Below are 14,417 nucleotides of genomic sequence, written 5' to 3'. Positions count from 1 at the left end.
GAACATAGGCCATAATATGCAAGTCAAGTCAAGTCAAGTCACCTATATTTATATAGCTCTTTATACAATACAGATTGTGTCAAAGCAGCTTTACAGTATTAAACATGAAAGTAGTGTGTCGATAATGCAAAAGGATGATATAGATATCACTCAATTTTCCAGTTAAAGTCAGTTCATTATTTATTCAGTGATGTCATTGTCCAGCTCAGTTCAAATAGTATCTGTGCAATCAAGACGAGGTCTTCGCAGGGGATCTGTCTCTAGGGCTTATTCTTGTTAGCATGGTCTCTGCTGACATTCAGAGCTGTCAAGGTTGTTTCTACAGTAGGTGCTGATCCACCATCTGGACTGGATATGTACTGGATCGGGGTGACTGCCGTGGCCATCTGATCTGGATACAGACTGGATCTGGTGGCTACGGTGACCTCGGAATAAGAATGAAAGAGACTAATATTAGTGTAGATGCCATTCTTCTTATGATGTAACGAGTACATCGGGTGTTATGGGAAGTGTTCCCGGTTCCGGTTGACCTAATTAATGCAGCCTAAAAATCCTTTAACGGATTTGAATTATAGAAATGTGATAGTGTGTTATGTTTAAGCCAGGTTAAAGAGATGGGTCTTTAATCTAGATTTAAACTGCAAGAGGGTGTCTGCCTCCCGAACAATGTTAGGTAGATTATTCCAGAGATTAGGTGCTAAATAGGAAAAGGATTTGCCGCCCGCAGTTGATTTTGATATTCTAGGTATTATCAAATTGCCTGAGTTTTGAGAATGCAGCGGACATGAAGGACTATAATGTAACAAGAGCTGGTTCAAATACTGAGGTGCTAAACCATTCAGGGCTTTATAAGTAATAAGCAAGATTTTAAAATCTATACGATGTTTGATAGGGAGCCAGTGCAGTTTTGACAGAACCGAGATAATATGGTCATACTTCCTGGTTCTAGTAAGAACTCTAGCTGCTGCATTTTTAACCAGCTGGAGTTTGTTTATTAAGCGTGCAGAACAACCACCCAATAAAGCTTTACAATAATCTAACCTTGAGGTCATGAAGGCATGAATAAACGTTTCTGCATTTGACATTGAGAGCATAGGTCGTTATTTAGATATTTTTTAAGATGGAGAAATGCAATTTTACAAATGTTAGAGACATGGCTTTCAAAGCAATGATTGCTATTAAATAGCACACCTAGGTTCCTAACTGATGATGAAGAATTGACAGAGCAGCCATCAAGTGTTAGACAGTGTTCTAGATTATAACATGCAGAGGTTTTTGGTCCGATAATTAACACCTCTGTTTTTTTCAGAATTTAGCAGTAAGAAATTACTAGACATCCAGTTTTTTTTATATCAACTATGCATTCTGTTAGTTTTGGAAATTGGTATACTTCGTCGGGCCACAAAGAAATATAGAGCTGAGTGCCAGGGTTAGGGGTGAAGGATGGAGTGAGGACTCAATAATGCTGGAAGAATGAGCTTCTTTATTAATAATAAAACAAAACAAAGCAAAGCAAAAACTGCCCCCATAGGAGAAAACACAACTGGCAACTTGACTGGCTGGCAGGACAAGGCACACGACAGGGAACATACGACAGGGAACTGGCACGGGACTACAAACACAAAGACAGTAAATAGGGAGCAAATGAGGAGGGAAACGAGGGAACACAGGTAGGGGTAAATTAACCAATAATCAGGTAACAAGAAAATACAATCCACGTGGACAGGAGAGCGTACGGCCTGAGCAAACTCGAGACCGCACGCTCCCACAACAAGACAGAACATGGCACGAAACCAAAACTCAAGACATGAGTGCCGGGATCCGAACACCACGCTCCAACGAGAAACAAGGCATGCAGAAAACATGAAAACAAAACGTCAGGGCTCTATCACAAAACCACAAGAAAACGAGACCAAAGTGACAGAACCAGTGAAAGCTAACACAGTGTTTCCTGATGATGACTCCTTAACATGTAAAGCGTGAAAAGCAATGTTCCTAGTACTGAGTCTTGTGGGATACTGCACTTGTGATCAATTTGATACCTGATCATTCACTGCTACGAATTGATCACAGTCAGATAAGAATGATGTAAACCATGCCAATGCAATTCCACTAATGCCAACATAATTCTCTAGCCATTTCACAGAATGTTGTGGTCAATAGTGTCGAACACAGAGCTAAGATATGGTAGCACTAATAGAGAGATATAACCATGATCGGATGAGAAGAGCAGGTCATTTCATTTTATCTCAATACTATGATACGGTCTAAATCCTGACTGGTAATGGAAGATACCATTTTTCTCTAGGAAGGAACACTTTCTTGTATCATTGACAGAAAAGAGAGATTTGAGATTGGTCTGTTATTAACTAATTCTCTAGGATGAAGTTGTGTATTTTTTTTTTTTATAAAAGGGGCATATCCTAGTGACGATTAATTAGTAATATTCAGTAGAGGATCTATGACTTCTGGAAGCACCTCTTTTAGTAGCTTAGATGGAATAGAGTCTAACATACATGTTGTTGTTTTAGATGATTTCAAAAATTTATACAATTCTTCTTCTCCTATTGCAGAGAATGACTGGAATTGTTCCTCAGGGGATCTATAGCACACTATCTGATGCAATACTGTAGCTGACGGCTGCATGGTTATAATTTTATCTCTAATAGTATCTATCTTGGAAGTAAAGATGTTCATTAAGTCATTACTGCTGTGCTGTTGGGAAATGTCAGCGCTTTTTGATGCTATATTGTTTGTTAATTTAGCCACTGTACTTAATAAATACCTGGGGTTGTGTTTGTTTTCTTATAAAAGAGATCTACTGTAGCAGTTTTTAAGCAGTTTTTAAGGCCTTTTATAGGAGGAAGTACTTTCTCTCCATGCAATACGAAACACCTCTAGTTTTATTTTCTTCCATTTTCTATGCTGCTCTCTTTAGGGTGTGAGTGTGCTCGATATACCACGGTGTCGGGCTGTTTTCCTTAATCTTCTTTAAGCGTAAAGGAGCAACTGAATCTAAAGTGCTAGAAAAGAGAGAGTCCATAGTTTCTGTTACAACATCAGGTTTTTCTGAGCTATCGGACTTGCTGAGAAATTAAGACAAGCCAAGAAGATTATTAGTAGTCTATTAGATTAATTAGTATTAAGTAGTCTGTTGAGGTAGAAGTAATGGTTCTACCATATTTGTAACAAAGAGTTGAATTTGCAGCTTTAACTATATGGAGTACTGTATACATGAGACTAGATAATGATCTGAGATATCATCGCTCTATCATCACTGTAAAGTGGGGCCAAGTCTGTGTTCAACAGGGTTGGGCCAAATTCATAACAGGCACACTTTCAGTTCATGACAATGTGAATTGAATAAGCAACACAAGATAGGAAAAGTAATCTTATAGAATTACAAAGAAATTTAAAGAAATTCTACACAGTCATGCAAACTTTTTAACATGGTATAAGTACAGTATTTAAATAAATAGTTATGAGTAATGATACCTTTTAGATCTCCCAAATATTTTTAAAATTGTAATACATTTCTGATTATATTAGTGCTGTCAAACGATAAAAAAAAATACTCTTTAATCTGAAATTCTGAAATTAATCGCGATTAATCCCACCTAACATAAAAGTTTTGAAATATACTTTTATAATGAAATAATTACACATTCAAACATATTTTTTATGTTTGTTTAATGGAATCTTTTTTACAACTGACTTTTTTATCACTGATACCAATACTAGACTATGACTACCTGTATGACTAATGTTTAACCATTGACTGTTGCCATTCAGCATTACAGTATAATTGAGAGCTATCAATTTTAACATTTAGTAGACTTTAGAAAAAAAAACTACCTCAAGTGAACTTAAAACAATCTTCACATAAACCCATTATAATAAATGTCATATTTGGCTACCTGTGCCCTTTAGCAATTAGGAAATATACAGAAACAGAATAAAGTTATCAAAAACTAAATTCTAAATTAAATATAGATTAATCCTTAAAGCTACAAAAGTTGATGATTGCCTCTTTTTTCTTTTATTGTTTGATTAGCATACATCACAGCAGCTGGTTATTAGGTTATTTTGGCTGGTTTAAGAGCTGCTGCTGAACATGACGTGGATCTGACATGCATCATATTTTTTCAACTCTTTAAAAGAGACAGAAGCTGCAGCGATGAGTGGGGTGGGCAACCCTAGCTCCATCCCTGTGTTAATTGCGTTAAATATTTTTAAAAAAATTAATCACATGCATTAACATGCTAATTTTGACAGCACTGTGATTAAATATATTTTTCTTAACTCAAACCAATCAACACAGACATCAGAGCTTTTAATTTCACTATATAGTGTCATAAAATGGCCAACACATTTTTTCCATACAATTTGGGCTAAATAAAAAAAAAAAAAAAAACACAAAAAAAAAAAAAACAAACACAAAAAAAAAACAGCTGTGGATCATTCAGATAAGAACGCGATACTAAGAGTCAAGTATAAACTTTTGAACGGGGTAATTTTTATAAATTTAACTATTACTTTCTCTTGTGGACTATGTGTAATTGTCTTTTATGTGAAATATCTTATTCAGGTCAGTCCTAAATAAAAAATAACATGCATTTTGTATGATCTCTCTTATTTTGGTAAAATTATTTAGTTATCTTTATTAAGTGTATCTAAAATTCTGACCACAAGTGTACATACAGAGCTGCTTTTATAGTAAAAATCAAGGTGTAATTCTAACTGAAAGTGACATTGACACTGTTTTTTCATGTTTAATACTGTAAAGCTGCTTGCTTTAAAGCAGTCTATTGCGTAAGGTGCTGTAAATAAACATGACATGACTTTACTGGAGTGCTGATTGCAGAGCTTGTGCAGACATATCCACATCACAGTGATCTGATGCTTTCTTAACTGCTGTTTTTGCACCACTGTCATGTTGGTTGTGTTTTTATTTTATTATTGAAAGGAAAGCGTGCAGTATATATTTACACATTGTGATGCACTATGCAGCATCACAGCTCTCAGCAGTGTAGGAATGTTCGCTAACAATAAACCGTTATATATCAAGCTTCTTTTTACCCCAACTGAAGAACGAAAACGGCCTTTACATGACAAAATTTTTTGCTTGTAGTTTTGTAAAACTTTCCTACACTCTACTGGCTCGGCTGCACTCCGGCATGCTGTCATAAGCACCGTGTGTGCCTTTGTTTATTGGATTGCATGCAGGAGGGCTGAATTACAGTCTTGCGCTACAGCGCAAACCATGTTATTGCAGGTCCTTACATTAGGTCACATGAGATTAAAGGACTATTTGACAAAAAAATATTTGTTATTGATCATTTTGACTAATCATTTCAGCACCAAATGCATGTGTGAGACCATGTTCTGTCCAGTTTCTTTAGCTAATTCTTTTAATAGGTCCAGGTATTCTGTGGAGGTGCTCTGTGCAGTGGAGATCTGTGGAGAGGAGAGGTGTTTAATTAACAATCTCACAGTGTTAATGTTGAGTGATAAACTCAAACCTATACAGTGGGGTTCGTCAAGTGACAGGAAAGAAGAGAGATTGCATGAGCGTAGCCACTTAAAGTCAGCACAGGTCACACCTTCCCATTCTTCATTGTGAAAACCGGGTATGAAAAGACCTTGAGACGGAATGCTGGGAAACACAGCTGTCCTGATGTTCAGCCATAAAAATGTCCCTTCTTGATTAAAAAGCCACCCAGCTCTCCATCTGTCCCTGATGGCACATGTGACCTTCCTGTTGTAATTTGTTCATAATGTGTAACGGTCTTGCTGATCGTCATCGTCAAGTTGATTTGCCATAAATCATGAAGCAGAGTCATAGGCCAGTGTTTATGCAAATGAGAGTGAATGATTGAAAGGGGCTTTGTCAGATAGTAGCAAGACAGACTATGACATTAAGATCCAGAGAGAATTGCTTATTTTTCCTTATTACCAATGAATGGTCCGTTGCTCACTTGCATGACGTATGATACTAATGTGTTTGTTTGCTATTTTGATCATTAGTTCATTGATTTATAAACAAACACTACTGTTGACAAAGTTTAAATAAGTTTTTAGTCGATTTGGAGTAAGATTTGTTTTCTATGCTTTTGATAAGTCTCTTTTTATAAGTCTCTTGTGCTCACTAAGGCTGCATTTATTTGATCAAAATGCAGTAAAAACAGTAATATTGTGAAATATTATTTCAATTTAAAGTAAATGTTTTCTATTTGAACGTTTAAAAATGTAATTTATTTCTGTGATGTAAAACTGAATTTTCAGCACCATTACTCCAGTCTTTAGTGTCACATGATCCTTCAGAAATCATTCTAATATCAAGTAACGTTATCAATGTTGAAAACAGTTGTGCTGCCTAATATTGCTGGTGAAACTGACCCTTTTTTTATCAATTTCCTTCAAAAAAAAGGAAGAAAGAAAGAAAGATAATATGACCTCAGACATTTGAACAGTAGTGTATAGCGTATCATGGTACTGACATGTTACATGTCCAACATTATGGTACACAAATACATGGTAGTTTTTGGTACTTTTGTTAGTAGATGTTTTGGTTTTGTAGTGCTTTAAATTTTAATGATTTAAACTGTAAAATGCTGAATTTAAAAAGTTAATAAACAGTCTCAATTTAATTTGCCAAGAAAACTTTAAGCTAATTCTCCTGAAATTATTCCTCTTTTTGCACATCCAGACTGGCCCAACACAACAACACTGGCTTAACTAATTGCATGAGTCTGAGGTGGGACAATTTGTTTGTCCAATGGGGAGCATCTTTAAAACCCTTTCAAAGTTCCAGTTCTGTTGGTTGATGTTCAAGGAGCAGAAAAAAAAAACCACACTTATGCTTTTAATGATGTCATCTTGATATGAGGCTATTCTGTCCCTGATAAATTAAACTGGGTGACTTTCGAAAATAAATAAAATGCCAGTCTTTGCCTTGTTTTGGTTAGTTTGTTCTGGGAATTTAAAGTCTGTGTAAAGGTGATTCAGAGAATTGTTTCTAAACACATTAGAAATGTTAGAAATGTATTGCTGAAACACGTTACAAAGACCGTGAACTTTGCAGTACTGAATTGTGGAGTTACACTGTTAAACCGTTTTTCATCATTTTTGTGTTTAGGATTTTTTGGGCAGGCGTGAAATCATGTCTTGGTGACGCCACTGAGCATGGCCTCCTCCATAACACTATAAAGAGGACTGTTTGACTTGAAGCAGCGCTGCGCAGACCGATCGCTGTGTGACATCAAAGTACAGCGAGAGCTATAGAGAGCAGATGCTCCTAACACTTACAAATCGTTCTTACAGATGTCATACACAGATTGGTCTGTGCAGCGCTGCTTCAAGATGAACACGCCTAATAACTAGAGCGCATTAGCATCAGTGGTTCACCACTCAGTCGCAAGTTCCTGTCATTACTGTTGGTTACTACAGCCTACAGTTTACTAGTTAATTACCTGGTTATGATAATTTACAAAAAAGCTCGGTCTTCTTATTTAAATTAAGCTGCTAGAAGGAGCATCCATTCAGGTTGTAGCGGTATTTGGCAGTTGAGAAAGACAGCAGCTTTCCCGCGAGTGGGCGTGGTTTTAGCCCCTGACAGCGGACACGCCCCCAGTGTTTGAGAGCAGAGAATACTGCTTATTTTTTCAAGATTTTGACACCTTATTTTATGTACTTGGCATTTTTTTATATTTCAAATTTGGCTGGGTGGTTAATAACACATTTTTCTGTGGTGTGACAAACTCAGATCACATATGTAATATTGCTTTACACAGACTTTAATTTCTTGTCCAGTCGAGCTTTATTTGGCAGACAACATCTGAAAGCTTGATGTATGTGTATATGTGTGAAGGCTGGCGTCAGATCATACACCCCACTCTGTTCAGTCTGCTGTGCTCTATTTGCATGTCTCCATCTGTCTCTCTCTCTCTCTCGGTCACTCTCTTCCTCTCTTTATCCGTGCATATGTCACCTTGTTTTGTCATACAATAAAATTTGACATTATTCAGCTATATGGAGCCACAGACAATAAATCTGCCAACAGATTAGGCATCTTAGGAAGTCACCTCTACCTCTCCTTGTTTCTCCCTCTCATCCCAGGGTTCCACCACAGTCTTCCGTCCTCTCCGTACACCTCGTCTGGCCCAGAGGGTCACAGACTGGCAGCGTCCGGAGCGCTGTCCTCGGAGTTCCTGAACCAGGCCGATGGGATGGTGAAGATCTTGCTGTTGGTGTGTAATGCAGCTGGAGCTGGACAGCAGGCAGTGAGGTACCCTAAAAAATGCTGCCTTTTAAAAAAAAAAAAAATTTTTGTCTTTTGGTGAAAAAATTAGGGTTGTCATTCAATTAAAGTATTTAATCGCGATTAATTGCATGATTGTAATAAGTTAACTCGTGATTAATCACAACTTAATCACATTTTTATCTGTTCTAAATGTACCTTAAATGAATACTTTTCAAGTTTTTAATACTCTAATCAACATGGGCATGGACAAATATGGTTTATGCAAATTTATGTTTATTATTAGTGAAACCATACTTAATATAGAGCATAAAGAATTCAGTTACAGGTTTTCACAAAAACAAAAAGTTTCATTTTTAAATCATTTTTAAGAAATTGAATCAAAAGTATAAATTATTATATTAATTTAAACAATTATTATATTAATTAAATACCATATAAATATATTTTACTGGCTTAATTGTTTAGATTTTTATAATGCATTATCTTCTTATCGATCTGCCAGTTCACATTTACAAATGCGTGTTTGCTGCATAAAAACATGGATGTTCGCATTGGTCTGAACAAAAACAGCAGACAGACTTATTGAAAAGCTAATTCATTCTCTGCCAGCAGATGGCGCTTTCAGAACAGCAGAAATATAGAGGTTTCTTCGACTGTAAACAAAGCAGCACAGCAGCGGACTTTGAAACGTGCAGCGCTCATATTTATTCAGTGAAATCATTGCATTTTGATGTTTAATCATCACATTAAGCCATATCTCAATTCTTGTCTTTCCTTCCCCAAATTTAAGACCTCTTGAAATCATAATTAAGACTTCCCTGTACCATTTAAAGCTTTTTACGGCCTTAAATATGATAAATTTAAAAACTAAATTTAAGAACTCTTAAGACTTTTTAAGGACCCACAGGAACCCTGAAACAGAAAATGTGTGCTGCATTAATCGAGCATTAATAAAATTAGTGCCGTTAAAAATGAATTTGCATTAATGCGCTATTAAGGTGTTCATTTTGACAGTCTAAGAAAAAATCATTTAAACTTTGTCAATGTTTTGCCATGTCATATTCATTCATATTTGTCAAGTTTATTCAGACTAAATGGCAAATAATTTTAGTCAAAAGAAATAACATTTTAGTTGACAAGAATTTTAGTTGCAAAATTAAACCAAATACTTGAAGTTTTTATCTATTCATTTAAACACCTATCCTCGTATATGAAAACTCCTGTTAACTCATATTAGTGAAACTATTATAATACAGTGTTGTGAAATATTTAGTTATTTGTACGTTTCAGTTGTTAAAGAAAGACTGTATTCACAACTCATTCTGACTAAGGCATAACTTAGTTACTTTTTTGTCATTTTGTGCAGATGTAAGATGTAAAAATACATTTATATTGTGTATACAGTTAAGTTTACTGGCGTTCAAGTGGGTCTATTGCCGGCATTATTAACTCTGACTGGATTATTTGAAAATTTTCTATAATACTCTACTTCATAAACATATACACATATGGTTCAATATTTTGCATTGTTCTTTTTTTTCTCGTCATAATGTTAAAAATATTGAAAATATATATTTAGATTTTATATAGATATTTTATAAAATATAATAAACTAAAATAATATATTATATTATATTTAGGGCTGTCAAATGATTAATCACGATTAATCACATCCAAAATAAAGTTTTGTTTACATAATATATGTATGTGTACAGGGTATATTTATTATGTATATATAAATACACACACATAAAATTATATATTTAGAAAATATTTACATGTATATACATTTATATATTTATATTCTTATATTTTATATATATATATAAATATATTTATATATAAAACATAACATATTCTTCTTAAATATATACATGCATGTGTGTGTATTTATATATACATAATAAATATACACAGTATACACACATATATTATGTAAACAAAACTTTTATTTTGGATGTGATTAATCGTGATTAATCATTTGACAGCCCTAATTATATTTTTTTTTTTTTTTTTTTTGATGTTTTTGGTGGTGGTGAATTTTTTTATGTTTTTTTTGTGTGTATTGTTCTCAAAGGGTGTGTTTTTTTTTTATAAAATATAGTGTAAAAAGTGATGTTGTGAAATATTAATACACTTTAAAATCACTGTTTGAGTATATTGTAAAGTGATGTAAAGCTGAATTTTCAGCATCATTACTCCAGTCTTCAGTGTCACATGATCCTTCAGAAATCATTCTTATATGCTGATTTGCTGCTCAACAAACATTTCTTAATATTATGAATGTTGAAAATATTTTTATGGAAACTGTGATACAGGATATTTTGATGAATAGATATTTTCCAGGATATTTTGATGAATAGAAAGCTGGAAAAAAAAACATGATTTATTTGAAATATACATTTTTGTAACATTATTAATGTCTTTACTGTCACTTTTGATCATTTTAATGCATCCTTGCTGAATAAAAGTGTTCATTCCTTTAAAAAACAGCAGGAAAAAAATGACTAGATTATCACTAGTATATGGAGATTAGCCAATCAAAGTTTATTTACAAAAATAAATTTTAAAGGTTTAATTTCAAAGGTCAAAAGGGTGAATATGATCTGAACTAGCATTATAAGTGGACTTCAGAGAACAAAAACATGCCTCTTTATGCCACGTAAAGCTGGCAAGTATCAATCGTGACAACTTTACCCCACCTTTTCACTTTTGCTCTAAAAGCTTCTCACAGATTCTTTGACGTTTGTCACATCAGAGCGATCCTTCAGACACACAGTGACAGTGACAAACGCTCAGAGATCAATACTCTCTAGGTGTGAATGCCTCCAGAAATCTAATTTGATTCCATGGGTTTTTGTAATGTGAGTTTCTCCCTCACTTTAAAGGATGTCATAGAGAGAACGAGAGAGAGCAAGGCTCAAAACATACGTTCGCCTCTTACAGATGAGCTAGCGTGAGTACATGTCATTTTGAAGGCAGTGATATTTTGATTGATTTTCTCCAGATACTGATAAAAGAGACATTCCTATCATTGCAAAGTTAGAGTGTGGAAAGGACTAGATCTGACATACAGCTGTAGTCATGAGTTCATTATCTGGGAATGTTTGAATATAGAATATAGGGTATTTTCAATTAGAAATGTTGCAATGGCAATTAACAGCAATAAAATAAGTTAAGTTAAAATAAAAAAAAAAAAAAAAACTATGCATACTACACGCAAGGGCTAGGGATATAAAACTAACATTTTTATTTAAAACATTGTGCAAGCGACGCGCGAGCATCATCCCGCTGTCTCTTCTTTTTTTTTTTTTTTTTTTCCGCCCCCGACTCTTGGTGCCTTTTCGAGGCCATGTCTGAGGTCGGTGTCTCTGCCAAATTTGACATTGATTGAGGCATAATCGAACAGACCACTGGGAGGTGGGTAAGGGGGGGGCACCAGAGGGAGACTGGCACAGAGATTCACCTTTTTCTCGACTAATTTGGTCTAGGCCTATATTACTTTTGTATTGCTTTTGTATATTAACATGCTTTTAGAAATATTTTATTTGTTATTTATACTAGTAGCCTATTGTGATGATTTTTTTTTTTCACGACCCAGATTTTTTGGTGCCCCCCCCAAGCACTTTGGTGCCCTACGCGCAGTGCGTGATGTGCGTGTGCGGAGCGCCGGCCCTGATGGTGCCCTACGCGCAGTGCGTGATGTGCGTGACACATCGTATGTGTGTGTACACTGTTTGGTAGAGCAGCACGCGCAGTTCATCCACCAGTTCCGATGCTCTCCGCTCACGCCTCGCGCGGAACGCCCGCCCCGCGGCTTCTTCCCGCACGAGTGGAGAGCCCGGTGCTCTTGAGCTGTCTGCTTCCGAGGAAGTAGACGTGCTCAGCATCGAGGGCGGGGATTCTGGGGATGACTCGCCACCCCATGTCCCTGCATATGAGGAGCTTCTAGAGGTTGTCTCTCGTGCGGTGGCCCGTCTTAATATCAGTTGGCCACATGAGAGGCAGGAAATGCTTATTAAAAGCAAGTGGGACGAGCGTTTCCTGCAGCACAGCAAGAGCAACCTCATCGTCGGGGTTTTACCATTCTTTCCCGATTTACACAACGAGTTGTGTAAATCGTGGAACAAACCGCACATACAATCTCGCGTGTCCAACCCCCTTGTGCTAAACTATAGTGATATTGTTGGGGGGGCGAGAGAATAGTTATGGGGGATGATACCGGGCTGTGGAACCAGCCGCTTGCCACCTATTTAGCCCCCGAGTCTGCATCATCCCTAAAAACCCCGGTGGCTGCCCACTAAACCGTGCCATGTTACATCTACATTAGTGGGCAGGGCTTATATGGCTGCGGGTCGGGCTGGTGCTAGTCTGCATACAATGGCGGTACTGCAAGCATACCAGGCCGACCTTCTTAAGGATATTGATGATGGGGTGAGGGCCTGACTCCGGAAGATATTGCGGAGTTGAGGAAGGCTGCAGATCTGTCTCTCTGAGTCACCAAGGAAACGGCCAGCACTGTCGGCCGTTCCATGGCGGCGATGGTGGTCTCGGAGAGACACTTATGGGTTAAATCTGTCGGGCATCAGGGAGAAGAAAGACAGGGCTTTCCTCCTCGATGCGGCCCCGATTTCACCTTCTGGCCTGTTTGGCGACTCAGTTAATATCGTCGTCGACAGGTTTCAGGAGGCACAGAAACAGTCTGCACCCTTCAGACATCCTACCTCCCTCGCCGCTCGAAGCCTAAGAAGCCTGCCCCTTGGTGCCTTTTCGAGGCCATGTCTGAGGTCGGTGTCTCTGCCAAATTTGACATTGATTGAGGCATAATCGAACAGACCACTGGGAGGTGGGTAAGGGGGGGCACCAGAGGGAGACTGGCACAGAGATTCACCTTTTTTCTCGACTAATTTGGTCTAGGCCTATATTACTTTTGTATTGCTTTTGTATATTAACATGCTTTTAGAAATATTTTATTTGTTATTTATACTAGTAGCCTATTGTGATGATTTTTTTCACGACCCAGATTTTTTGGTGCCCCCCCAAGCACTTGGTGCCCTACGCGCAGTGCGTGATGTGCGTGTGCGGAGCGCCGGCCCTGATCCCTGCCCACGATATATTACGGGTGGAGACACACATCGTATGTGTGTACACTGTTTGGTAGAGCAGCACGCGCAGTTCATCCACCAGTTCCGATGCTCTCCCGCCTCGCGCGGAAGCCCGCCCCGCGGCTTCTTCCGCACGAGTGGAGAGCCCGGTGCTTGAGCTGTCTGCTTCCGAGGAAGTAGACGTGCTCAGCATCGAGGGCGGGGATTTTGGGGATGACTCGCCACCCCATGTCCCTGCATATGAGGAGCTTCTAGAGGTTGTCTCTCGTGCGGTGGCCCGTCTTAATATCAGTTGGCCACATGAGAGGCAGGAAATGCTTATTAAAAGCAAGTTGGACGAGCGGTTTCCTGCAGCACAGAGAGCAACCTCATCGTCGGGGTTTACCATTCTTTCCCGATTTACACAACGAGTTGTGTAAATCGTGGAACAAACCGCACTCATCTCGCGTGTCCAACCCCCTTGTGCTAAACTATAGTGATATTTTGGGGGGCGAGAGAATAGTTATGGGATGATACCTCGGGTGGAACAGCCGCTTGCCACCTATTTAGCCCCCGAGTCTGCATCATCCCTAAAAACCCCGGTGCTGCCCACTAAACCGTGCCATGTTACATCTACATTAGTGGGCAGGGCTTATATGGCTGCGGGTCGGGCTGGTGCTAGTCTGCATACAATGGCGGTACTGCAAGCATACCAGGCCGACCTTCTTAAGGATATTGATGAGGGTGAGGGCCTGACTCCGGAAGATATTGCGGAGTTGAGGAAGGCTGCAGATCTGTCTCTCTGAGTCACCAAGGAAACGGCCAGCACTGTCGGCCGTTCCATGGCGGCGATGGTGGTCTCGGAGAGACACTTATGGTTAAATCTGTCGGGCATCAGGGAGAAAGACAGGGCTTTCCTCCTCGATGCCCCGATTTCACCTTCTGGCCTGTTCGGCGACTCAGTTAATATCGTCGTCGACAGGTTTCAGGAGGCACCCTTCAGACAATACCTCCCTCGCCGCTCGAAGCCTAAGAAGCCTGCCCCAAGCGGGCAGCCACAGCCATCCGCC

At 38.2% G+C, this 14,417-nt stretch overlaps 1 protein-coding gene across 1 annotated transcript in view; it reads left to right on the top strand.

The window, feature by feature from the left end:
* LOC109065293 (ubiquitin carboxyl-terminal hydrolase 43-like) overlaps nt 1–14,417 on the top strand; it is a 79,629-nt gene that overhangs the window by 40,351 nt on the left and 24,861 nt on the right. Inside the window, exon 7 of the mRNA XM_042729352.1 lies at nt 8,119–8,287. Coding sequence (XP_042585286.1) covers nt 8,119–8,287 — 169 coding nt within the window. The remainder of the gene's footprint in view (nt 1–8,118; nt 8,288–14,417) is intronic.

This window comes from Cyprinus carpio, chromosome A3 (assembly GCF_018340385.1).
Source record: "Cyprinus carpio isolate SPL01 chromosome A3, ASM1834038v1, whole genome shotgun sequence".
Classification (NCBI taxonomy): domain Eukaryota; kingdom Metazoa; phylum Chordata; class Actinopteri; order Cypriniformes; family Cyprinidae; genus Cyprinus; species Cyprinus carpio.
This window is presented reverse-complemented; position numbering and strand designations above follow the sequence as displayed.